At 33.5% G+C, this 25,128-nt stretch overlaps 3 protein-coding genes across 3 annotated transcripts; all 3 read right to left on the bottom strand.

Annotated features, from left to right (window-relative positions):
* Window positions 1-11,674: 11,674 nt before the first annotated feature.
* Window positions 11,675-13,147, bottom strand: LOC140852037 (putative germin-like protein 2-1). The gene is made up of 2 exons (XM_073244699.1): window positions 13,012-13,147; window positions 11,675-12,602 (listed from the first exon to the last, which is right to left on the bottom strand). Exons 1-2 carry the CDS (start codon window positions 13,121-13,123, stop codon window positions 12,064-12,066), a joined length of 651 nt encoding a protein of 216 aa, XP_073100800.1. The 5' UTR covers window positions 13,124-13,147; the 3' UTR covers window positions 11,675-12,063.
* Window positions 13,148-16,688: 3,541 nt separating this feature from the next.
* LOC140852073 (putative germin-like protein 2-1) lies at window positions 16,689-17,921 on the bottom strand. Its single transcript, XM_073244815.1, has 2 exons — window positions 17,786-17,921; window positions 16,689-17,374 (listed from the first exon to the last, which is right to left on the bottom strand). The coding sequence occupies exons 1-2, from the start codon at window positions 17,895-17,897 to the stop codon at window positions 16,836-16,838; spliced, it is 651 nt and encodes a 216-aa protein (XP_073100916.1). The 5' UTR covers window positions 17,898-17,921; the 3' UTR covers window positions 16,689-16,835.
* A 3,485-nt stretch (window positions 17,922-21,406) lies between these two features.
* On the bottom strand, window positions 21,407-22,668 carry LOC105059974 (germin-like protein 8-2). Its single transcript, XM_073244712.1, has 2 exons — window positions 22,533-22,668; window positions 21,407-22,123 (listed from the first exon to the last, which is right to left on the bottom strand). Exons 1-2 carry the CDS (start codon window positions 22,642-22,644, stop codon window positions 21,585-21,587), a joined length of 651 nt encoding a protein of 216 aa, XP_073100813.1. The 5' UTR covers window positions 22,645-22,668; the 3' UTR covers window positions 21,407-21,584.
* Between the last annotated feature and the right edge of the window lie 2,460 nt (window positions 22,669-25,128).

The following is a 25,128-nucleotide window of genomic DNA, read 5'->3' as shown; positions in this document are numbered from 1 at the left end:
ATAATTAAATCATAAAAATAATTAACTTTATCTATATGAAGTAGTTATTTTTGTGATTTAATTGAAATAAGATGATAATCTAGATATTGAGAATAGATTTTTTCTAGACTCACAGGTATGGAATTTACTATCTTTTGATATTTATATATGTTACTGATCTAATTGATAAAGCATAAGTGAATTCTACGCATGATGCACCTCTGTTCATAGGAAGGTTAGAATTTACTATTGAAATTAATATAGATTATTTTAAATTACAGTATATGCTTTACAGCACTAAAATTTTTCTATGCTTATTAATTATTACAGCTAATCCTATTGCGTACATTAATGATGATACTCTTATTCCAATATGAAGTGGTGATAATTTTTTGGATCGGAAAGATAGTGTCTTTTACACTCTTGGGTATAAAGACCTTGACCTAGCACTTCGTATGGATGAACCATCTATTCCCACAGATTCAAGTACGCCATAACAAATTTTGGTATATGAGAAATAGGAGCAATCCAATCGCTTAGCTTGATACTCATCAAGTCTCAAGCGCCAAAAAGTATTAGAGGGTCAATCTCTCAATATGATAAGGTCAAAATTTCATGAAGGTCATTGAAGAACAGTTTAAAAGATCTAATAAAGCATTGATCAGTACCTTAATGAAGAGATTTTTAGGTATGAGATTTGATAGTACTAAAGGTGTACATTACCATATCATGAAAATGAGAAATGTAACTGCTCAAGTCTTTGAAAGTTGAGATTTCTGATTCTTCTCTAGCCTATTTCATTTTAAATTTTCTACATGCAGAATATGATCTTTTCAAGATTTTTTATAACACACATAAGAAAAAATGATCCGTTAATGAATTTTTGACTATGTGTGTTCAAGAGGAAGAAAGATTAAAATAAGAGAAGCAAGAAATAAAATATAAAAGTGTTAATCTTGCTTCTCATAATAAAGAAAGAAAGGAAAAAGGTGCTTCTAAAAGGAAGAATGCAGCAATGCTAATAAAGTGTCATGAAAATAAAGATGCATGTTTTTTTTGTAAGAAAAAAGAACATACGAAGAAGGACTGTATAAAGTATAAGAATAGCTTGAAAAAAAAGATACTTTTATATCTCTAGTGTGATATAAATCTTTTTCTGTTGATGTTTCTAATAATACTTGATGGATTGATTCTAGTACTATAATTCATATTATCAATATCATGCAGGACTTTCTCAATCTAAGGGATCTGAAGAAAAGTGAACAAAATATCTATTCAGGTAACTGAATATGTTCACATGTGGAAGCTGTAAAATCTTTAAATTAGTTTTGACTTCTGATTTTATTTTGGACCTTGAAAATACTTTTTATGTCTCTAGTTTTAATAGAAATTTAATTTTTATTTTCAAATTAATAGATTTTAATTTTAATTTTTTATTATGAAAATTTTGTAGTTAAACTTTTTTTTGGAATAAAAGTGTTATTGATATTGATTTTCTAATAGATTTAAATCTGAATTTTGAATATAATCATTCATTTGTGCATGATGATAATATTGGCATAAAGAAGAATATTATTAAAAAAAAAATTTCAAGTTTATGGCATAAAAGACTAGCCCATATCTCTTTAGAGAGAATAAAGAGATTGGTAAATGATGGTATTTTAAAAAATATTGATTTTACTGACTTTAGTATTTGTTTGGATTGCATAAAGAGATAGCAAATTAACAAGTTCTCTAAAGGTGCTAGAAGGAGTTTTAATGTTTTGGAAATCATACACACTAATATCTGTGGACCATTTTCTACTCTCTATTTTAATAGTCAGAGATATTTTATCTCATTCATTGATGACCATACCAGATATATGTATCTCTATCTTCTCTTTAAAAAAAGTAAGGCACTAGATGCCTTTAAGGTTTATAAAGTAGAAGTAGAGAAACAACTGGACAAAAAAATAAAGATTGTAAGATTTGACGGAGATGAAGAGTACTATGGAGGGTATATTGAAAGGGATTAGTCCATGGGCTCATTTGGTAAGTCTCCTGAAGAAGAAGATATATTGCCCAATACACAATGCCTGAAACACCACAACAAAATGGTGTGGCAGAAAGAAGGAATCGTATGCTGATGGACATGGTTAGGAGTATTATTAGTCATTCTAATCTTCCTTTATCTCTTTGAAATGAAGTATTAAAAATTATGGTGTATGTCTTAAATAGGATTCCATCGAAGGCTGTACTTAAAACTCTTTTTGAGTTGTGGAAAGGATAAAAATTGAGTTTAAGTACTTACACGTATGGGGATGTCCAATTGAGATATGAATTTATAATCACACTTAAAAAAATTAGATTCTAGAGTAATTAGTGGCTATTTTATTGGCTATGCAGTAAACTCTAAGAGATATAAGTTTTATTGTCCTAACCATATATCCAAAATAATTGAATCTAGGAATGCTAAGTTTCTTGAGGATTATAAACGTAGTGGGAGTGATTTTTCTCGTAAGGATGAATTTGAGAAAATAAGGGATCAAATTGATCAACCCACAAAAGATATGGAATTGATTGTTATTCAAGACGATCCACAAGATCAAGAACAACCACTCCATGAAGAGCAAGTTCATATTGAGCCCACTAGTGAAAATACTCAAAATACAGATATAGTAGGATTAAAAAGATCCACAAGAGAAAAAAGACCTATAATTCTTAATAATTATATTGTCTACCTATAGGAATCCGACTTTGATGTTGGGCCGAACGATGATCCTAAGTCATTTTTACAAGCCATTAGTGGAAACAAATGTACATACTGGTATGATGTCATGAAAGATGAGATGAAATCTATGGTTAAAAATCAAGTTTGGGATCTCATTGAATTATCTAAAGGAACTTTAGCCATTGATTGTAAATGGATCTATAAGATCAAAAGAGACTCATTAGCTAAAATTGAATAATATAAAGCTAGACTTATAGCTAAGAGTTTTACTCAAAAAGAAGATATTAATTATCATGAAACCTTCTTTTTAGTTTCAAAAAAGAACTCATTAAGGATAATTATGGCTTTAGTAGCTCATTTTGATTTAAAGTTACATCAAATGGATGTGAAAACGGTATTTCTAAATGAAAGTCTAAAAGAGACAGTGCATATGACTCAGCCTATAGATTTCTATATAGATAAAAATAGTCACCATGTATGCAAGTTAAAGAAGTCCATATATGGACTTAAACAGACTTTCCGCCAATGCTATATGATATTTCATGATGTTATTAGCTCTTTTGACTTTACGAAGAATATTATGGATCAATATATATACTTTAAGATTAGTGAGAATAAATACATATATCTGATTCTATATGTAGATGATAAATTACTTACAAACAATGATTTGGATTTACTAAAGGAGATAAAACTATTTCTTTCTCAAAACTTTAGGATGAAGGATTTGGATGAAACCTCTTATGTCATTGACATAGAGATTCACTAAAACATATTACAAAGGATTTTAGGTTTATCTCAAAAAGCTTATATTGAAAAGATTTTGGAAAGATTTAAAATGTTAGACTGTACTCGTATAATTGCATCCATTATGAAAGGTGATAAATTCAGTCGAAATCAGTATCCACAAAATGAATTAAAAAAAGAGAGATGAAGAATATCCCATATTCATTTACAGTGGGAAGCTTGATGTATGTGCATATTTGTATAAGACTTTATATTACATATGTAATTGGCATTTTGGATAGATACCAAAGCAATCCTAGCCTTCATCGTTAAAAAATGGTAAAGCAAGTTATGAGGTATCTACAAGGAATAAAGCATTATATGCTTATCTACAGACATACTGATTACTTGCAGGTGGTTGATTTTTCAGGCTCAAATTTTAGTGGATCTCAAATTTTAGTGGATGTATGGATACAAGAAAATCTACTTCAGAATATATTTTTCTTCTTACTGATAGTGTTGTATCTTAGAAAAGTAATGAGCAAACTATAGTTGCTTCATCTACCATGGAGGTAGAGTTCGTTGCATACTACGAAACTACTTCATAGGTAATATGAATGAGAAATCTCATTTCTATTTTAAAAATTTTTGATTCTATTACAAGATCAATAAAGATTTATTGTGACAACTTTGCTATAATCTTTTTTACTAAGAATGATAAAAATGAAAGTCGTTGTAAGTACATCGATATAAAGTATCTTGCTGTTAAAGATCATGTCAAAAAATATGAAGTGGATACATATCAATACTGAATTGATGATTGCTGATCTTATGACCAAAAAATTATCGACCAAACAGTTTAAAGATCATGTGGATCATATGAGAATTATTAATTTAATTTTTGTTTGATTTGCTTCTTGTATGAATGTTTATGATATTCTTAAAAATAAAAGATATGATTTTTGTTTGGTACATATAAAGTTCATATCATAAAGTTGGACTCTGAATAACTTATAAAAAGTTATTCATAAAGAAAAATATAAAGTGCATGCATTGTGATACATGAAAGAGAGTATTCAATTTATAGGATATAACTATTATGATTCGTGTATTAAAATTTTTATTTAAGTGAGAGTTTTGACTTGAGTTGGTTTGTAGCCATATTATAGTTTTGTTTATCATTTATTCGGTATCTTGATTGTAACATGTGAGCTAAGTGAGAGAATGTTGTACTCATCCCAATATTAGGGACTTGATGTAGCCCATATGTAGCCTCATGATTAAACATAATTTAAGATAATTAAGATAATTATAAAGAATTAATATTTTTTTAAGATAAAGATAGACTCTAGTTAAAATAAGGACTCCACTATAGTTATGATTTTTTGATGGAAAGGAACTTGTCCTATGACTCTCCATAAAGTAATAGGCATTAAGATCCTCTGGCATAGACTAGAAGAACTCTTTCATAGTATTCTTTTGCAGGATTAAAATGAGATAGATTCATCTACAAGATCTATCTTCTAGTATTCTCGTGACGTTCTTCATCTCTAATTTATTTTTGAGCTGGAACAACAATGGCTGGAGGTATATTTACTCCTCCATCTGATTAAATTTATTTTTGAGCTGGAACAACAATGGTATATTTCTACATCTAGATTAAATTTTCTTTACTCCTCTATTCATATATCCTCTCTCCATCTATTTGTTCTTTAATCTTATTTTTTATGCATGGTATCTTGGGATTTAGCGTGTTGTGGTTCCTTTTCCAATATTTGGGCATGTTTAACAACATCCATGCTCAAACCAACATGTAAGAGATATGTGCTTAATTGAAGACATGGTGGAGCGAGAACATGTACAATAAGTTTTAGATGGTCATATGCTAAGAGATGAGGTTGAAAGAACACTATATAGAAGCTGACTTAGGAATCATGCTCCAAACCAAGTATATATTTATAATAAAAAATTACTATAGTAGTAGTCAAAATCGTGACAAAAACTGTAAAAAATCATTGAAAAAACCTCTATCAATGATGAATAAATTACAGCAACAGGTAGCATTGCTAAAAACTATTACTACACTTCTAATAACAATTGATATCATCAATTATGTCATAACACTCTTGCTATAGATGCAATCAAAATCATCATGTCCATATTTGGTATCCTATTAGATTTGGATGGAAATCCTTGTCTTCAATCAAATTTGGATATATGCTTGCAATTTTAATTAAACACCTATGCAAGAAATCAAACCTAAGACCTTGCAATAGATGCAATCAAAATTTAGTATTCGATAAGATTTGGATGGAAATCTTTATCTCCGATCAAATTTAGGTATATTCTTACAATTTTAATTAAACACCTACACAAAGAATTCACAAAGAATCTAAGATATGACCTCTTGGATTGTTGCCTACTACTTAGCTACCATAATAACACTAGTTTCTAGTATGAAGTTATGATTTATTATAGCTATTCAAAGCTTATTCATATCATAAAATATACTTATTTAAAATGTGTTATGATATTTTAATTTTAGCAACTAATTATGTTTTCAAAAAATTCAATTTCTTCTTTTTGAAAGGGTAATATATAATCAATTTCATAAATTTACTGTTCCATTAATAACCAATAAGCATTACAAATTATTGTTGAAGTAGTTAAAAGATATGATACACTTTCCTATATCAATAAATTGTTTGGAATACACCTTTAATTAATCAATAATCACTAATATATACAAGACTATTATTAAATAGATTAAAAGTCCCAAGCCATACTCTTCTCCAACTATTTATCTGACTTGATTAATTATACATCTCATTCAGTAAATAGATCTCAACAAATAAAGTTGAAACTAGCATATTTAGACCATTAAAATTTGATAAGTGCGAATAGAATACATAGTGGTTGATATAAAATAGAAACCTTATTAGTTTTAAAATTTATTATATGTATGAAATATTTTTATAAAATAAAATATATTTTCAGTCATGAAAAATTATCATCACAAAAAATCTAAGTTAGTTTGTAATGATACAAATTTAATAAAAAATAAAGCAATTAATAATAAAAATTATTAATTATACAACGATGTAAGGATAGCAAAACCTATTTCATCAACAAATAGCTAGTATTAATTCTATAATAAAACAATGTATATCTTCAATTAAGTTTTATTTAAGCAGAAAATATTGTTCTTGCCAGGTATATGCCATCGTAATATTGAAAATTTTAGTGATATCTATAAAGATGACAATTTTTAACATTATTGCTATTTGATAAGATGCCATTGCTATATGACAAGTTTTAGGAACACTCTTGATGGACTACTATAATATTACATATCTTTTATGATATTTTTCTCAAATCATTACTAGAGAGCATTTATTGTAATGTTGTTTTTAAATGTTACTAAAATTTAATTGCTACAGGCTATTTTTCTTATAGATATTCAAGGGCCGAACAAAGCACCAATATAAAGTAGGCCCAGCTAAATGTGATTGTTGATCTGACAGGTGGTGTAGGGTTAAGTTATATCAACAGACATATGTCATGAGAGGACAACCAGAGTCACTTACCAAAACTACAACAAGTTGAGATCTAACATGGATAGTATTAACTCTAGAATTGATTTTGATGATGCTAATGATGTTTGAGTATAAATTATATTAATAATGATATTTGAAAGCGATTATAAGATTTCTCAACGTGCTCAATTAATTTGTAATCATTCACATAACTAGCATTTTATACTCAAACATCATTAGCATTTATACTCAAAACAAATTCTGACCCAAAACAAATAGTGATGTAGTCATTCACATACTATTTATGTACTCATACTATTTGTTTTGGGTACAAATAGTATGTGAATGAGTACATAACTATTCATGACCCAAAACAAAAAAGCTAGCTAGTTATGTGAATGAGTACAAATAGCATTTTATTTGTAGTCATTCACATAACTAGCTAGCTGATATTGTCCCCTCAGTTATACCTCTTCAAGCATATGCATGTATTAAAATATTTACACGAGAAGAAAAAAATAAAAAAATATAAATAGAACAAAGGAGCTCTATTATCTTTATTTTAATTACGTTCGATACATCTCAAAAGTTATATATACTGATACATAGACCTTATATAAGAAAAATAATATTAGCTGATATAGAATCATGCTAACAAAAAAATGATATAGAATCATACCAACAAAGAAAAATATTATGAGATCACATTAGCAAAAGAAAATATTATATGTGGTCATGTGATTTCTAAAATCATGTGATCATCTAAAATCATGCTAATACTCTTCCTTAAATATAAGATAGTACTGTAGGTGCTAATTTGAGTTTAATAATTAGATCATGAATATACACAGAACCTAGCATAATACACTGATATGTCTACTAGTGTGACTGATTTACATGATGTGATTACGAGAAGACACAAAAGGTAGCATCGCAATAAGACCAACACACATAAAGAAGACAATCAAATGTCAATGATTCTTGCTGACAAAAATGCCACAAGAAAAAAGATCAATACTAAAAAAAAAACAGTCGAAGGCCAATGACCCTCATAAATAAAAATACCACAGAAGAGAAGATCGATACTTTAAAAGAAGGTAGCCAAAGATCGATGATCTTTGCAAATAAAAATATCATAAAAGAAAAGATCGATGCTCAAAGAAAAGATAGACGATGACTGATGATCCTTAATTACAAACAAAAATATCACATAAAAGAAGGCCAACTCTTAAAGAAAGGAAGCTGAAGGCTGATGATGGAGAAAAATTTATCAAACAATGATAAAGATAGATGATCGAAGATCTGAAGCTGAAGAGAAAATTTTAAATGTTTTAAAGGGATAGATTACCAATAACAGCAATTAAAAATTTACGGTGGCTGTTACATTGGTTTAGGAGGCCTCTTGGCACATTATATACAAGCATGAAGGCTTTTAAATAACAATCATTAGTCATATGTATTAGTTTTTAAATAGAAAAATTAAGTACCATTATTTGATAAATTCCGGCATTTGAGTATGGATACCATCTAGAAAATATTGTTTTCCATTTATTTAAGAATACCTTGTTTTTATTATCATCTGTTGCTCTCCATGGTAATATTTGTTGTTTTACGGTCATATTTGTTGGCTATGGAATGGACAACATGATTTCGTCAAACAATAGGAAAAGAAAAAGGATGGCACGAAGGTCCCTTGGCAAGTTTGGTCGTGAATGCATAGGCATAGGCATGCCATTGGTATCACTAGAAGAAAATAGGACGAAGGATTAATTAGTAGCACCTATAATAGTATCTTGATTTTCAAAAACTTTCACTATCACGGTACTATTAGCTCGAAAGAGGAGTAGGATGTATTCAGGGCTACAGTTCTGTACTACAAATATGAATAACTAGAGTGGAACTAGGTAACTAAAGTAAGGAAGCTAAAAATAAATGTGAGGATAAATTAAAGGCAAAGATAGAGAAAACAATCGGCTGTTTGAGTGATTGGTCAAAGATTTTCTTTCTTGAAATTATAATTTGATATTTATAGATGACATCTATTAACTACTAGAATATTTGTCCCCACCTAGCTTTAAATACTTATCCTTACTAATTTGTACTCATGTAGTGTAGTTATCTTTTTTCCACTACTCTTACATTTTGAATAGTGCTATTGTTCTTTCCATGTTCTAGCTAGTAGTAAAATATATGTAACTATTCAAATTTAATTTGATATTTGTTCTTATTGGTTTGTGCCATATGCCTATTATTATGCATGTCAACAACCTCCCTTCACTACTCGTACAGTCCTATGTTCTTCGGTAACATGTGGTTTGGGTATCTATGGTGCAATGGTGAATAAAATATATGAGGTAGTGCCTCATACCTCATATGTCTATAAACATAGGAAACGGAGAGGATTTTTTTTTTTTTTTTTTTTTTGAGTGGCAGTGGGAATCAGGATCAGTTTAGAATCAAAAGCTATATTCTATTTGATTCAAATGTAGCGCAATTAAATATAAGATTTGTTATACCACCCATGTGGAAGTCAGTCGACTTTCAAGGGGCAACCTGACTCAAAACCATGTGCGGCATTGATGGAGGAGGGAACCTAAAACCTAATCCTTTGTTTTTTTTTGGAGGGTAAGAACTTAATCCTTTGTTTATCTGCCAACTTTTCCTTTGACCTAAAACATTTAGCATTTTATATTTAATCATTCACATAACTAACTAAGCTGACATTGTCCACCCAATTATACGTCTTTATGTGTGTGTTAAAAAATTTACAGAAGAAAACAAGGGAAAGAAAAACGGAAGAAAGAGACTTTATTATCTCTGTTCAATAACATTCCGTATGCATATCCCCAAGGTTATATATACTAATATATAAACTCCATTCAAAAAAAATAATATTGATGGATACAAAATCATACTAATAAAAAAAAATAGAAAATAATGATAACAAAAAAAAATTATTATGAGATCGTGTTAATAGAAAAAAATATTATGTAGAGCTATATGATCCCTAAAATCATATGATCATCTAGAGTTATATGATCATCTAAAATCATGCTAATACTCTCTCTCAAACTTAAAGTGGTACTATAAGTATCAACGTGAGTTTTGAAATTAAATCAAAACGTTGATGGCCCTTATAAACATAAATGTCAGAGAAAAAAAGATCGATGCTCAAAGAAAAAACAACCGAAGACTAATAATTCTCGCACACAAAAATACCAAAGAAGAGAGAGTCATCGCTCAAAGAGAAGACAGACGAAGGCTAATCATGATCTTTGCAGTCATATATATCCGCATCTCATCCTATCTAATTTTCTAAATACATTATTTAAAATAAATCATATATCCAAATAATTTATTGGCAAAAATATTAAGATATATATTTAATCTTTGTATGCTTGACCATTAAATTATCAAATAAATACAAAATCATCAAAACTATTTTAAAACTCATTGAGCACAATAAGTTACTTACCTTTGTAGATATGTAAGAATCTAAATAATCAAATCAGGTTGCACGGATGCTTTAGGATCAAATAATTCAAAACTGTATCAACTCAACAACACACTAATATTTCAAAATGAGTTCTAACATTCTCTAAAATTTTCAAAATCTCAATTTTGAAATTATTATCATCATAATAGTGAAAATTATTCTCTAACCTTTCCCAATTTGTTATTATAAAGCAAGAACGGGAGATGGTACGGTAAATTTTTTTTTTAAATTAGCTTGGAGAGATAAAAGAAAATGAAATTGACAGAAAGAAGAGAGAAAGAAAAAAAAATATAAAAAATATAAATAAGATAGAGAGCAAGTAGAATAGAGATGGCAGTGGATCGAATCGATCAATATCTGTATCCATTCCATAATTAAAAATTCCATACCGATATCTGTCTCGTATAAATTGGGTTTGGTGAAGTAGAGGTATAGGTTGGATTAAGTCAAGTTGATAACAAAGATCAAGATGGATTTGATAAAGAACTCATTATATAAATATTATAAAATAATTATAATTTTGAAAAAAAATAGATTAAAATTATATTAAATCAAGTTAGAGATGGGCAATACCATTATTCATACCAATCCAAGTCTACTTTGGATTTTTTTTTTTTTTTCCAGGATCAATATCCATCCCGAGTTCTAATAGATCCGACAAATGCTCTTCCTCCCCCCTCCATTCGGATAGATTGGATGATCTGTCGGTCGGCTAAAATTGTCGTCTCTGGAATGGGTGATTGGAAGAGAGCATGAGACAGAATTGATGTGTGAGAGAGAGCAAGGGAGAGCGAAAAAAAGACGTGGAAGAGAAGAAAATTAGAGGGAAGAGAGAGAGAGAGCGGTGGAGAGGTATGGAGGTGCTAAAAGAACACAGGAGAGCGAGCACGGTGTGAGAGAATAAAATAAAAAGAGAAATGCGCCGGAGGGGCGCAAGTAACGGGAAGGAGGGAGAATACGGTTGGAAACCGGATCTTCCCTTCCTCTCGTGTTTATCCTCCGGATCGAGGCCCAATCCGGTTGGTCCCACACATCATAATAAATCTATCTTTTTAATTAACTCTTTTATATTTTCCTCCTTTTCCTGTCTTGATAAAGTAGATTAATCATACAGGCCTGGTACTAATATATTTTAATTCCAAGATTTAGCAAAAACAACTTGCGAAATGGCAGATCTAATAAACATTTTCATTATTAATAGAAATGGCAAATCATTTTACAAATTGTACCATATCAAAATCTCACATTTTCATTATTAACTAGACCCGACAACCATGGCCGTGCCAATGTTGTGACCCTCCAATTAGCCAAGATGTTGACCAAATAGTCCCTCTGTTCCGAGTTCCCTTTTACACAAGACTTGGAAATCAATCAATAAACATTGCACCGCTTCTGCAGCAAGTCTAAAATCTAAAACCAAGTGGACAACATAAAATGAATAAATTGCTCAACATTTGATAATCCAAACTCAAGCATCATCTCTTTAACAACAAAGAAATCGATGCCACATTGTGATACATTTAACTCATAGAACATATCCGAACACATACGGGGCATGCTTGCATGCTTATTCAAACGCACAATACGATAAGTTGAAACACTCATCTCAAGCTTCTCTACTTAAAAGGAGCCTCAAGCTCTTGAATGACCTGCTTGCCCACTTGGAAGGCCTTTATCAGAACATCATCAGAGATGGGCGGCTTGGAACCGAAGACAGCATCGGCTATGGTGATCACCCCAGGATTCTGGCTGCTAAGACCGGCAATGGCAACAGCATTGGTCTTCCCAACATTGAGCTGGAAGTGAATTAGGCCTTCAGGGAAAACGAAGACATCACCCTTGTGGAGGATCTTGGCGAAAAGCTTGTTATCAGGGTTCGAAGTCACGAAGCCAGCGTAGAGGGATCCCTCGATGACGGTGAGGAACTCGGAGGCCCGAGGGTGGGTATGGGGAGGGTTGAGACCATAGGGAGCATAGTCGATGCGGGCAATAGAGATGCCGAGAGAGTTCAGGCCTGGGAGCACGGAAGCATTGACCAAATTAACGTTGAAGCCAAGCCGGTTGTTTGTGTTAGTAGGCTTGTCGAGGCCGGTGAAGAAGAAGTCCTCTGGCACGGCTAGCTTGGGGTCCTTGCAGACAAATCCATTGACAAACACTGAAAGCCAAGAGCACAAAAATAACATTAGAGGTCAAATTGTCACAGTTGGAGCTAATAATCTATTCATGTATAAAGAGCTGGACAACAAGAAGTCTTGTCCCGTTTCTCGTGACCCTGTTGTGAAAAGAAACATATATCGGAGTTTAAGAAAATCCCTGAATTAACGAGAAAGAAAGATCAAAAGCAGTGGAATACATGCTGAGTACAATTGAAATACCATAGGAAAATTACTTTTAGTCTTGGTTCACATTCCCTTCCCCTTATGGTTTGACACAGTTAATTTCCTGCGGTTTCTCCTCGTAAAGTTGAATTAAGTTACCCTTAATTTCCTAGTCTTAGGAAGCCAACTCAGCAAGCATGCGTTGGGCTTTGAACAAGGAAAGAGTTGAGGAAATGGAATGTATACCAGGAGACTTCAAGTCAGCGACACAGAAGTCCTGCAGTGGGCTGGGATCTCCGGCAAAAGCTTCAGCAAAAGCCCATGCCATAATGACGATCACAAGAGCTCGAGAGGCCATTGATGCAATGAACGAAAGATTAGACTTGTGCAGAGCTTGGAGGCTCAGAGGCAAATTAATAGAGAGCAGAGATGAGGATTAGGTGACGTAAATTTTTTTTTCTTTTTTTTTAAAAAAAAAAAAAAAGAAAGGAAGGTAAGCAAAGCCATCCAGTATATTAATAAAGGGTAAAGGTACATGGACAGATAAAATTAAAAAGAAAAAGAAAACAGCTTGCAGAGCACTCATTGATTGACTACATTTCTGATGACATTTCACAATTTAGAAATGTTGTGAAATAGGTTACGTAGTATAATTAGTTGGATGCCCCATGTTGTCCTGTGACATGGGAATAGTTGATCAAGACTATCTTTCGACTTCTCTTTCCAGCAGATACCCGACCTATTTGTTCTGCATTGTGGTTGAAAATATGTATGAAGTGGCTTGATCAGATGTGCTGCTCCTCTAGTTGATTTAAAAGGGCCTGATCTAATTGGTTCTCAGAGGGAGGGGAGGGGGAGAGAGAGGGAGAGGCAGAGATAGAGAGAGAGATCTGGGGGTGATGCATAATGACTACACTATTGTATCGTCAGAAAAAAAAAAAAGACCACACTATTGGATAGATTCTTCTGTATACTGAGAAGGAGCACAACAAAATTCATTAATATAAACATGAGTATTGCGTCCAGCCGTCAAGAAAAAAATAATTATACCCCCAGTATTAAATTTGATGTCTAAATGTGCTGGTAGTTGTTTGTTTACTTGTCTTTCCATGAATGGTTAATTATTTGCTGCTGTCCAGGGTTCAACTGGAAAAACAGGAGCACCGATTACCCGGTACCTAAAGGTGTATTTGAAGCGAGAAACCCACATCCACCAATATATGTTAATATTTCGTCCACTACGAGTGGATGAGTCCTATCGTCTTCGTTGGCATATGGGTTAGGTATCTATGGTACGGTAACGAATAAAATTTTCAACAGTACAGGAAATAAGAAGGTTGGTGACCAACACCAGTGTAGGAAAATATGGATATGTTCCAGAATCATATGATCCCTAAAATCATATGATCATCTAAACTTATACTAATACTTTTCCTCAAACTTAAGATGGTACTATAAGTACCAATGTGAGTTTTGAAATTAGATCAAAGGCCGATGGTTTTTGTAAATATAAATGTCACAGAAGAAAAGACTGGTACTTAAAGTAAAGATAGTCGAAGATCGATAATCTTCGTAGACAAAAATATCAAAGAACAGAAGGTCGTCGCTCAAAGAGAAAATAAACAAAGACTGATGATCCTTGCAGCCATATATATTCACAACTTATTCCATCAAATTTTCCAAATCTATTACTCAAAATAAATCATATATCCAAATAACTTATTAGCAAAATATTAAGATATATATTTGATCTTTATATGCTTGACCATTTAATTATCAAATAGATGTAAAAATCATTAAAACTATTTTAAAAACTCATTAAGCACAATTGTTACTACTCTTTGCAGATATCTAAGAATCCAAATAATCAGGTCAGGTCGCACAGATGCTTTAGGATAAAATAATTAAAAACTGTATCAACTTAACATCACACAAATATTTCAAAATAGGTTCTACCATTCTCCAAAATTCTGAAAATCTCGATTTTGAAACTATTATCATCGTAGCAGTGAAAATTATTCTCTAACGTTACCCTATTCGTTATTATAAAGCAAGAATGGGAGATGGTACGATGAAAATTTCCTTAAAGCTAGCTTAGAGAGAGAAAAGAAAGTGAAAGTGGCAAAAAAGAGAGAAAAAAAATAAAAAAAATATAAACGAGATAGAGAAAAAGTGGAATAAGGATGGCAATAGATTAGATATGGATCGAATTGGTTAATATCTGTATCCATCTCGTAATTAAAAATTTCATACCAATATTCATATCGTACCCACCTCGGATCAGGTCGGATTGGATAAAGTAGAGCTACAGATTGGATCAAGTCAAGTCGATAACAAGGACCAGGATGGATTGGATAAGGAATTCATTATGTAAATATTATAAAATAATTATAATTTTGAAAGGAGGTTTAGATTAAAATTATATCGAATTGAGTTCGAGATGGGCATACGATTATCCATATCAATCCAAAACTACTTTATTTTTTTTTCTAAGATTCATGCCCATCCCGAGTTCTAATACATCCGATAAACCCTCCCCCTCCCTCCTCCCCCTTCCATTTGGATCGATTAAGTTGAATAATCCGTTAGTCGGCTAAAATTGCCATATCTGGAGTGGGAGATTGGAAGAGATCATGAGATGGAATTGATGTGTGAGAGAGAGCAAGGGAGAGTGAGAAAAGATGTGAGAGAGAAGAAAAATAGAGGGAAGAGAGAGAGAGAGCGGTGGAGAGGTACAAAGGTGCTAAAACAAAACTAGAGAGCAAGCACGATGTGAGAGAATAAAATAAAAAGAAAAATGTGCAGGAAGGGCACATGTAACGGGAAGGAGGGTGAATATGGTAAGAAGAGAAAGTCTTTGTGCACCGTATACGGTGTAATAAAATTGATGTGGAATGCACCATCTAATCACATTAGAGCACATAGCCATCACTTTCTAACACACATTTAATAGCATATTAAATGCCTGCAGTTCTACTTTTTCATTTAAAATTTTAAATGATGAAAATATCTTTTTTCTTCTGAATAAATTATGACATCTTATGGTCATATTATGATATCCTGAGGTCAAATTACGACTTTCTGCATACAGGATGTCATAATTTTTCTTTCAAAAGTCATAAAGAGATAAGAACATTTTCATCATTAAAAATTTATAAATTTTTTTCAATTATGAAAATATTCTTCTCTTCTTTATGATATTCTGTATGTAGAAAGTCATAATTTGACTGCAGGATGTCATAATATGACCACGAGATACTATAATTTTTTTAGAAAAAGAGGGATATTTTCGTCATTCAAAATTTTAAACGAAAAAATGAACCTACGGACATTAAATGCGCATTGAAAAGTAATGGCTACGTAGCCCAATCAGATGGGGTGGTATATTTTTTCTACACCGGATATGGTGTACAAAGAATTATTCATGGTAAGAAACCGAATGTCCCTTCCTCTCATGTTTATCCCCAGGATTGAGGCCCATCCCGATTGGTCCCATGCATTATAATCTTTTTAATTAATTTTTTTATATTTTCCTCCTTTTCCTCTCTTGACAAAGGAGATTAATCATACAGGCCTAGTACTAATATAATTTAGTTCCAAGATTTAGCAGAAACAACTAAATCATGTGAAATGGCAGGTATAATAAACATTTTCATTGTTAATAGAAATGGCAAATCATTTTATTAATTGTACCATATCAATATCTCACGTTTTCATTGTTAACTAAACCCGACAACCGTGGCCCTTTATTTTTTTTTTTTTTTTGGTTTTGTTGGGGCCGGGGGGGTTGTGTGGGGTTGTCCCTTTTACACACGACTTGGAAATAAATCAACAAACATTGCACCTTCTGCAGCAAGTCTAAAATCTAAAACCAAGTGGACAACATAAAATGAATAAATTACTCAACCTTTGATAATCCAAACTCAAGCATCATCTCTTTAATAACGAAGACATCGATGCCACATCATGATACATTAACTCATAGAACATATCCAAACACATACGGAGCATGCTTGCATGCTTATTCAAACGCACAATACGACAAGTTGAAACACTCATCTCAAGCTTCTCTACTTAAAAGGAGCCTCAAGCTCTTCAATGATCTCCTTGCCCACTTGGAAGGCCTTTGTCAGAACATCATCAGAGATGGGTGGCTTGGAACCGAAGACTGCATCGGCTATGGTGATCACACCAGGATTCTGGCTGCTAAGACCGGCAATGGCAACAGCATTGGTCTTCCCAACATTGAGCTGGAAGTGAATTAGGCCTTCAGGGAAAACGAAGAGATCACCCTTGTGGAGGATCTTGGCGAAAAGCTTGTTATCAGGGTTCGAAGTCACGAAGCCAGCATAGAGGGATCCCTCGATGACAATGAGGAACTCGGAGGCCCGAGGGTGGGTATGGGGAGGGTTGAGACCATAGGGAGCATAGTCGATGCGGGCAATAGAGATGCCGAGAGTGTTCAGGCCTGGGAACACGGAAGCGTTGACGAAATTAACGTTGAAGCCAAGCCGGTTGTTTGTGTTAGTAGGCTTGTCGAGGCCGGTGAAGAAGAAGTCCTCTGGCACGGCTAGCTTGGGGTCCTTGCAGACAAATCCATTGACAAACACTGAAAGGCAAGAGGACAAAAATAACATTAGAAGTCAAATTGTCACGGTTGGAAGCTAATAATCTATTCACGTATAAAGAGCTAGACAACAAGAATTCTTGTCCCGTTTCTCGTGACCCTGTATGTGAAAAGAAACATATATCGGAGTTTCAGAAAATCCCTGAATTAATGAGGAAGAAAGATCAAAAGCAGTGGAATACATGCTGAGTGCAATTGAAATACCATAGGAAAATTACTCTTAGTTTTGGTTCACATTCCCTTCCCCTTATAGTTTGACACAGTTAATTTCCTGCGGTTTCTCCTCGTAAAGTTGAATTAAGTTACCCTTAATTTCCTAGTTTTAGGAAGCCAACTCAGCAAGCATGCGTTGGGCTTTGAACAAGGAAAGAGTTGAGGAAATGGAATGTATACCAGGAGACTTCAAGTCAGCGACACAGAAGTCCTGCAGTGGGCTGGGATCTCCGGCAAAAGCTTCAGCAAAAGCCCATGCCATAATGACGATCACAAGAGCTCGAGAGGCCATTGATGCAATGAACGAAAGATTAGACTTGTGCAGAGCTTGGAGGCTCAGAGGCAAATTAATAGAGAGCAGAGATGAGGATTAGGTGACGTAAATTTTTTTTTCTTTTTTTTTAAAAAAAAAAAAAAGAAAGGAAGGTAAGCAAAGCCATCCAGTATATTAATAAAGGGTAAAGGTACATGGACAGATAAAATTAAAAAGAAAAAGAAAACAGCTTGCAGAGCACCTACATTTCTGATGACATTTCACAATTTAGAAATGTTGTGAAATAGGTTACGTAGTATAATTAGTTGGATGCCCCATGTTGTCCTGTGACATGGGAATAGTTGATCAAGACTATCTTTCGACTTCTCTTTCCAGCAGATACCCGACCTATTTGTTCTGCATTGTGGTTGAAAATATGTATGAAGTGGCTTGATCAGATGTGCTGCTCCTCTAGTTGATTTAAAAGGACCTGATCTAATTGGTTCTTAGAGGGAGGGGAGGGGGAGAGAGAGGGAGAGGGAGAGATAGAGAGAGAGATCTTGGGGTGATGCATAATGACTACACTATTGTATCGTCAGAAAAAAAAAAAGACCACACTATTGGATAGATTCTTCTGTACACTGAGAAGAAGCACAACAAAATTCATTAATATAAACATGAGTATTGCGTCCAGCCGTCAAGAAAAAAATAATTATACCCCCAGTATTAAATTTGATGTCTAAATGTGCTGGTAGTTGTTTGTTTACTTGTCTTTCCATGAATGGTTAATTATTTGCTGCTGTTCAGGGTTCAACTAGAAAAACAGAAGCACCGATTACCCGGTACCTAAAGGTGTATTTGAAGTGAGAAACCCACATCCACCTGTATATGTTAATATTTCGTCCACTACGAGTGGATGAGTCCTATCGTCTTCGTTAGCACATGGGTTAGGTATCTATGGTACGGTAACGAATAAAATTTTCAACAGTACAGGAAATAAGAAGATTGGTGACCAACACCAGTGTAGAAAAATATGGATATGTTCCAGAATCATATGATCCCTAAAATCATATGATCATCTAAACTTATACTAATACTCTTCCTCAAATTTAAGATGGTACTATAAGTGTCAATGTGAGTTTTGAAATTAGATCAAAGGCCGATGGTTCTTGTAAATATAAATGTCACAGAAGAAAAGACTGGTACATAAGAAAAGATAGTCGAAGATCGATAATCTTCATAGACAAAAATACCAAAGAACAAAAGGTCGTCGCTCAAAGAGAAAACAAACAAAGACTGATGATTCTTGCAGCCATATATATTCACAACTTATCCCATCAAATTTTCCAAATCTATTACTCAAAATAAATCATATATCCAAATAACTTATTAAAAAATATTAAGATATATATTTGATCTTTATATGCTTGACCATTTAATTATCAAATAGATGCAAAAATCATTAAAACTATTTCAAAAACTCATTGAGCACAATTGTTACTAATCTTTGCAGATATCTAAGAATCCAAATAATCAGATCAGGTCGCACAGATGCTTTAGGATAAAATAATTAAAAACTGTATCAACTCAACATCACACGAATATTTCAAAATAGGTTCTAGCATTCTCCAAAATTCCGAAAATCTCGATTTTGAAACTATTATCATCATAGCAGTGAAAATTATTCTCTAACCTTACCCTATTCGTTATTATAAAGCAAGAATAGAAGATGGTACGATGAAAATTTCCTTGAAGCTAGCTTAGAGAGAGAAAAAAAAGTGAAATTGGCAAAAAAGAGAGAAAAAAATAAAAAAAATATAAACAAGATAGAGAGAAAGTGGAATAGGGATGGCAATAGATTGGATATGGATCGAATTGGTTAATATCTGTATCCATCTCGTAATTAAAAATTTCATACCAATATCCATGTCGTACCCACCTCGAATCAGGTCGGGTTGGGTAAAGTAGAGCTACAGATTGGATCAAGTCAAGTCGATAACAAGGGCCAGGATGGATTGGATAAGGAACTCATTATGTAAATATTATAAAATAATTATAATTTTGAAAGGAGGTTTAGATTAAGATTATATCGAATTGAGTTCGAGATGGGCATATGATTATCCATATCAATCCAAAACTACTTTGGTTTTTTTTTTTCTAAGATTCATGCCCATCCCGAGTTCTAATACATCCGATAAACCCTCCCCCTTCCATTCGGATCGATTAAGTTGAATAATCCGTTAGTCGGCTAAAATTGCCATCTCTGGAGTGGGAGATTGGAAGAGATCATGAGATGGAATTGATGTGTGAGAGAGAGCAAGGGAGAGTGAGAAAAGACGTGGAAGAGAAGAAAAATAGAGGGAAGAGAGAGAGAGAGAGCGGTGGAGAGGTACAAAGGTGCTAAAAGAAAACTAGAGAGCAAGCACGGTGTGAGAGAATAAAATAAAAAAGAAATGTGCAGGAAGGGCACATGTAATGGGAAGGAGGGTGAATATGGTAAGAAGAGAAAGTTTTTGTAAATCGCATACGGTGTAATAAAATTGATGTGGAATGCACCATCTAATCACATTAGAGCACATAGCCACCACTTTCCAACACACATTTAATAGCATATTTAATACCTGCAGTTCTACTTTTTCATTTAAAATTTTGAATGATGAAAATATCTTTTCTCTTCTGAATAAATTATGACATCTTATGGTCATATTATGATATCCTGAGGTCAAATTACTACTTTCTGCATACAGGATGTCATAATTTTTCTTTCAGAAGTCATAAAGAGATAAGGATATTTTCGTCATTAAAAATTTATAAATTTTTTTCAATGATGAAAATGTTCTTCTCTTCTTTATGATATTCTGTATGTAGGAAGTCATAATTTGACTGCAGGATATCATAATATGGCCACGAGATGCCATAATTTTTTTAGAAAAAGAGGGATGTTTTCATCATTCAAAATTTTAAACAAAAAAATGAACCTACAGACATTGAATGCGTATTGAAAAGTAATGGCTACGTAGCCCAATCGGATGGGATGGTATATTTTTTCTACATCGGATATGGGGTACAAAGAATTACTCACGGTAAGAAACCGAATATCCCTTCCTCTCATGTTTATCCCCATGATTGAGGCCCATCCTGGTTGGTCCCACGCATTATAATCTTTTTAATTAATTCTTTTATATTTTCCTCCTTTTCCTCTCTTAACAAAGGAGATTAATCATACAGGCCTAGTACTAATATAATTTAGTTCCAAGATTTAGCAGAAACAACTAAATCATGTGAAATGGCAGATATAATAAACATTTTCATTGTTAATAGAAATGGCAAATCATTTTATTAATTGTACCATATCAATATCTCACGTTTTCATTGTTAACTAAACCCGACAACCGTGGCCCTTTATTTTTTTTTTTTTTTGGTTTTGTTGGGGTGGGGGGGTGTTGTGTGGGGTTGTCCCTTTTACACACGACTTGGAAATAAATCAATAAACATTGCACCTTCTGCAGCAAGTCTAAAATCTAAAACCAAGTGGACAACATAAAATGAATAAATTACTCAACCTTTGATAATCCAAACTCAAGCATCATCTCTTTAATAACGAAGACATCGATGCCACATCATGATACATTAACTCATAGAACATATCCAAACACATACGGAGCATGCTTGCATGCTTATTCAAACACACAATACGATAAGTTGAAACACTCATCTCAAGCTTCTCTACTTAAAAGGAGCCTCAAGCTCTTCAATGATCTCCTTGCCCACTTGGAAGGCCTTTGTCAGAACATCATCAGAGATGGGTGGCTTGGAACCGAAGACAGCATCAGCTATAGTGATCACACCAGGATTCTGACTGCTAAGACCAGCAATGGCAACAGCATAGGTCTCCCCAACATTGAGCTGGAAGTGAATTAGGCCTTCAGGGAAAACGAAGACGTCACCCTTGTGGAGGATCTTGGCGAAAAGCTTGTTATCAGGGTTCGAAGTCACGAAGCCAACGTAGAGGGATCCCTCGATGACGGTGAAAAGCTCGGTGGCCCGAGGGTGGGTATGGGGAGGGTTGAGACCATGAGGAGCATAGTCGAGGCGGGCAATAGAGATGCCGAGAGTGTTCAGGCCTGGGAGCATGGCAGCGTTGACGAGGGTAACGTTGAAGCCAACCCGATTGTGTGTGTTAGTAGGCTTGTCGAGGCCGGTGAAGAAGAAGTCCTCTGGCACGGCTAGCTTGGGGTCCTTGCAGACAAATCCATTGACAAACACTGAAAGTTAAGGGCACAAAAATAACATTAGAGGTCAAATTGTCACAGTTGGAGCTAATAATCTATTCATGTATAAAGAGCTGGACAACAAGAATTATTGTCCCGTTTCTCGTGACGCTGTTGTGAAAAGAAACATATATCGGAGTTTAAGAAAATCCCTGAATTAATGAGGAAGAAAGATCAAAAGCAGTGGAATACATGCTGAGTACAATTGAAATACCATAGGAAAATTACTCTTAGTTTTGGTTCACATTCCCTTCCCCTTATAGTTTGACACAGTTAATTTCCTGCGGTTTCTCCTCGTAAAGTTGAATTAAGTTACCCTTAATTTCCTAGTTTTAGGAAGCCAACTCAGCAAGCATGCGTTGGGCTTTGAACAAGGAAAGAGTTGAGGAAATGAAATGTATACCAGGAGACTTCAAGTCAGCGACACAGAAGTCCTGCAGTGGGCTGGGATCTCCGGCAAAAGCTTCAGCAAAAGCCCATGCCATAATGACGATCACAAGAGCTCGAGAGGCCATTGATGCAATGAACGAAAGATTAGACTTGTGCTGAGCTTGGAGGCTAAGAGGCAAATTTATAGAGAGCAGAGATGAGGATTAGGTGACGTAGATTTTTTTTTCTTTTTTTAAAAAAAAAAAAAGAAAGGAAGGTAAGCAAAGCCATCCAGTATATTAATAAAGGGTAAAGGTACATGGACAGATAAAATTAAAAAGAAAAAGAAAACAGCTAGCAGAGCACTCATTGATTGACTCCATTTCTGATGACGTACATGTCACAATTTAGAAATGTTGTGGAATAGGTTACGTCGCATTAGTTGGATGGGCCATGTTGTCCTTTGACATGAAATAGCTTTTCCGAGAAAACTTGGGTCTCGAATAGTTTATCAAGACTATCTTTCAACTTGTCTTTCCAGCAGATACCTGACCTGTTTTTTCTACAATGTGCCTGAAAATATGTATGAAGTGGATTGATCAGGTGTGCTGCTCCTCTAGTTGATTTTAAAGGGCTTGATCTAATTGGTTTTCAGAGATGGAGGGAGGGAGAAGGGGAGAGAGAGAGAGAGAGAGAGAGATCTGATGCATAACGACTACGCTATTGGATAATATGCTTCTTTATATTAAGAAGGAGCACGATAACATTCATCACATCCAGCCGTCAAGAAAAAAATAATTATGCCTCCAATATTAAATTTGACGTCGATCTAAATGGGTTGGTAGTTTTTTGTTACTTGATCTTTCCATGAATGGTTAATTATTTGCTCCTATTCATGGTTCAACTAGAAATACACGGACACTGGTTACCCGGTACCTAATGGTGAATTTAAAGTGAGAAACCCACATCCACCTATATATGTTAAAATGTTTCGTGCACTACGAATTTAAGTGGATGAGCCCTATAGTCTTCGTGAGCATTTGGGTTAGGTATCTATGGTACGATACGGCTAATAAAATTTTCAACAGTACAGGAAACAAAAAGGTTGTTGACCAACGCCAGTGTAGAAAAATTGAGTGGCTGTGGGAACGAGGATATGCTTCAGAAATCAAAAGCTATATGCTAGCTGTAGCTGATTCAAACGTAGTGCAATTAGATATAGGATTCGTGAGACCACCCATGCAGAAGTCAGTAGGCTTTCAAGTCATGACCATGTCACATATCCCGCAATCGCGGGGGCGACCTCACTCACAACCATGTGCAGGGGAACCTAGGAACCTAAAATCTGATCCTTTATTTATCCGCCATCTTATCTTTTGAGCTAAAACATCTACAATTTTATATTTAATCAATTACATAACTAGCTTGCTGATATTATCCGCACAATGATACCTTTTTTGTGTGTTCAGTGTATATGAATATATTTACAGGAAGTCTTTTGCGTTGTACATAGAAATGAAGATTAATATCGTTGTAAACTTATATAATGACTATTAAAACGTTTTAGAGAGATAGATTACAAACAACTGCCACTACAACATTATCACAGTGGCAGTTAAATTGGTTTATGAGGTCTCCTGACACATTATATAAAAGCATGAAGGCTTTTAAATAGCAATCATTATTGATATGTAATAGTTAAATAGAAAAAAATAAGTATCATTATTTGATAAATTTTGATATTCAAAATATTGATGCCATCTAGAAAATATTGTTTTGACTTATTAAAGAACACTTCTTTTTTTTATAATTATCTGTTGCTTTCCATGCATTCTAACATTTGTTATTTTACACTCATATTTGTTAGCCTTGCAATGGATGGTGCGAACTAGGGCTGAAAATGGTTCGGTCGGTTCGGTTTTAAGTGATTTTTTAAAACCCAACTGATATTTTATTTTAAAAGATTCTTAAAATCAAATATTTGACTAAACACAATCGATTTCTTCGATTCGATTTTGTGTCGGTTTGGTTTGTTCATATAGCTTTCCCAAGTATTTAAATAGTTTGAATGGTTTTTCGATTTAAGCGGTTGGTTGATTTGGTTTCTATTTTTTATTTCTTTATTATGATCCATAATTACATCAAATTTGATCTAAGTTGGATTGAAATAGGATCAAATCAATATTTTAGATTCTTAATTCATATAAAATACATAGCCCAACTTTGAATATACATCTAACATAAGTGTATATATAAATATATAAAGCATGCAACATAGGTGTGTATATAAATATATAAAATAATGATATTTTAATTTTGATTTGTTGGTTCAGTTTGATTTCAGCGGATCACATAAATCAATAAATCAATAACCAAATCGAAATATTAATTTTTTTATTTTATTCAATCGAGCCGAACCATTTAAACCATCAAGTCGTCATATTTGCTTTGATTCAGATCAGATTGAATGGTTTAGATGGTTTAATTAGAATTTTGTACACCCCTAGTGCGAATGTTCTCTTGGTATGTTCAAGTGTAAATACACAAGCATTTTATTAGTGTAGATAGCTAGAAAGAAAATGGGGTGAAAGATCATAGCACAGGTCCTGATGTCTTGATATTCAAAGATT

Source organism: Elaeis guineensis, chromosome 10 (genome assembly GCF_000442705.2).
Source record: "Elaeis guineensis isolate ETL-2024a chromosome 10, EG11, whole genome shotgun sequence".
NCBI lineage: Eukaryota > Viridiplantae > Streptophyta > Magnoliopsida > Arecales > Arecaceae > Elaeis > Elaeis guineensis.
The sequence above is the reverse complement of the archived record's forward strand: the minus strand, read 5'-3'. Positions and strand labels throughout refer to the sequence as shown.

Excerpts from the sequence above, each read along its gene's own strand:
- LOC140852037 (XM_073244699.1), bottom strand. The coding sequence starts at position 13,123 with ATGGCCTCTCGAGCTCTTGTGATCGTCATTATGGCATGGGCTTTTGCT. Across the intron at positions 12,603-13,011 it reads CGCTGACTTGAAGTCTCCTG|TGTTTGTCAATGGATTTGTC; the intron begins GTATACATTCCA and ends CTTGGCTTTCAG.
- LOC140852073 (XM_073244815.1), bottom strand. The coding sequence starts at position 17,897 with ATGGCCTCTCGAGCTCTTGTGATCGTCATTATGGCATGGGCTTTTGCT. Across the intron at positions 17,375-17,785 it reads CGCTGACTTGAAGTCTCCTG|TGTTTGTCAATGGATTTGTC; the intron begins GTATACATTCCA and ends CTTGCCTTTCAG.
- LOC105059974 (XM_073244712.1), bottom strand. The coding sequence starts at position 22,644 with ATGGCCTCTCGAGCTCTTGTGATCGTCATTATGGCATGGGCTTTTGCT. Across the intron at positions 22,124-22,532 it reads CGCTGACTTGAAGTCTCCTG|TGTTTGTCAATGGATTTGTC; the intron begins GTATACATTTCA and ends CTTAACTTTCAG.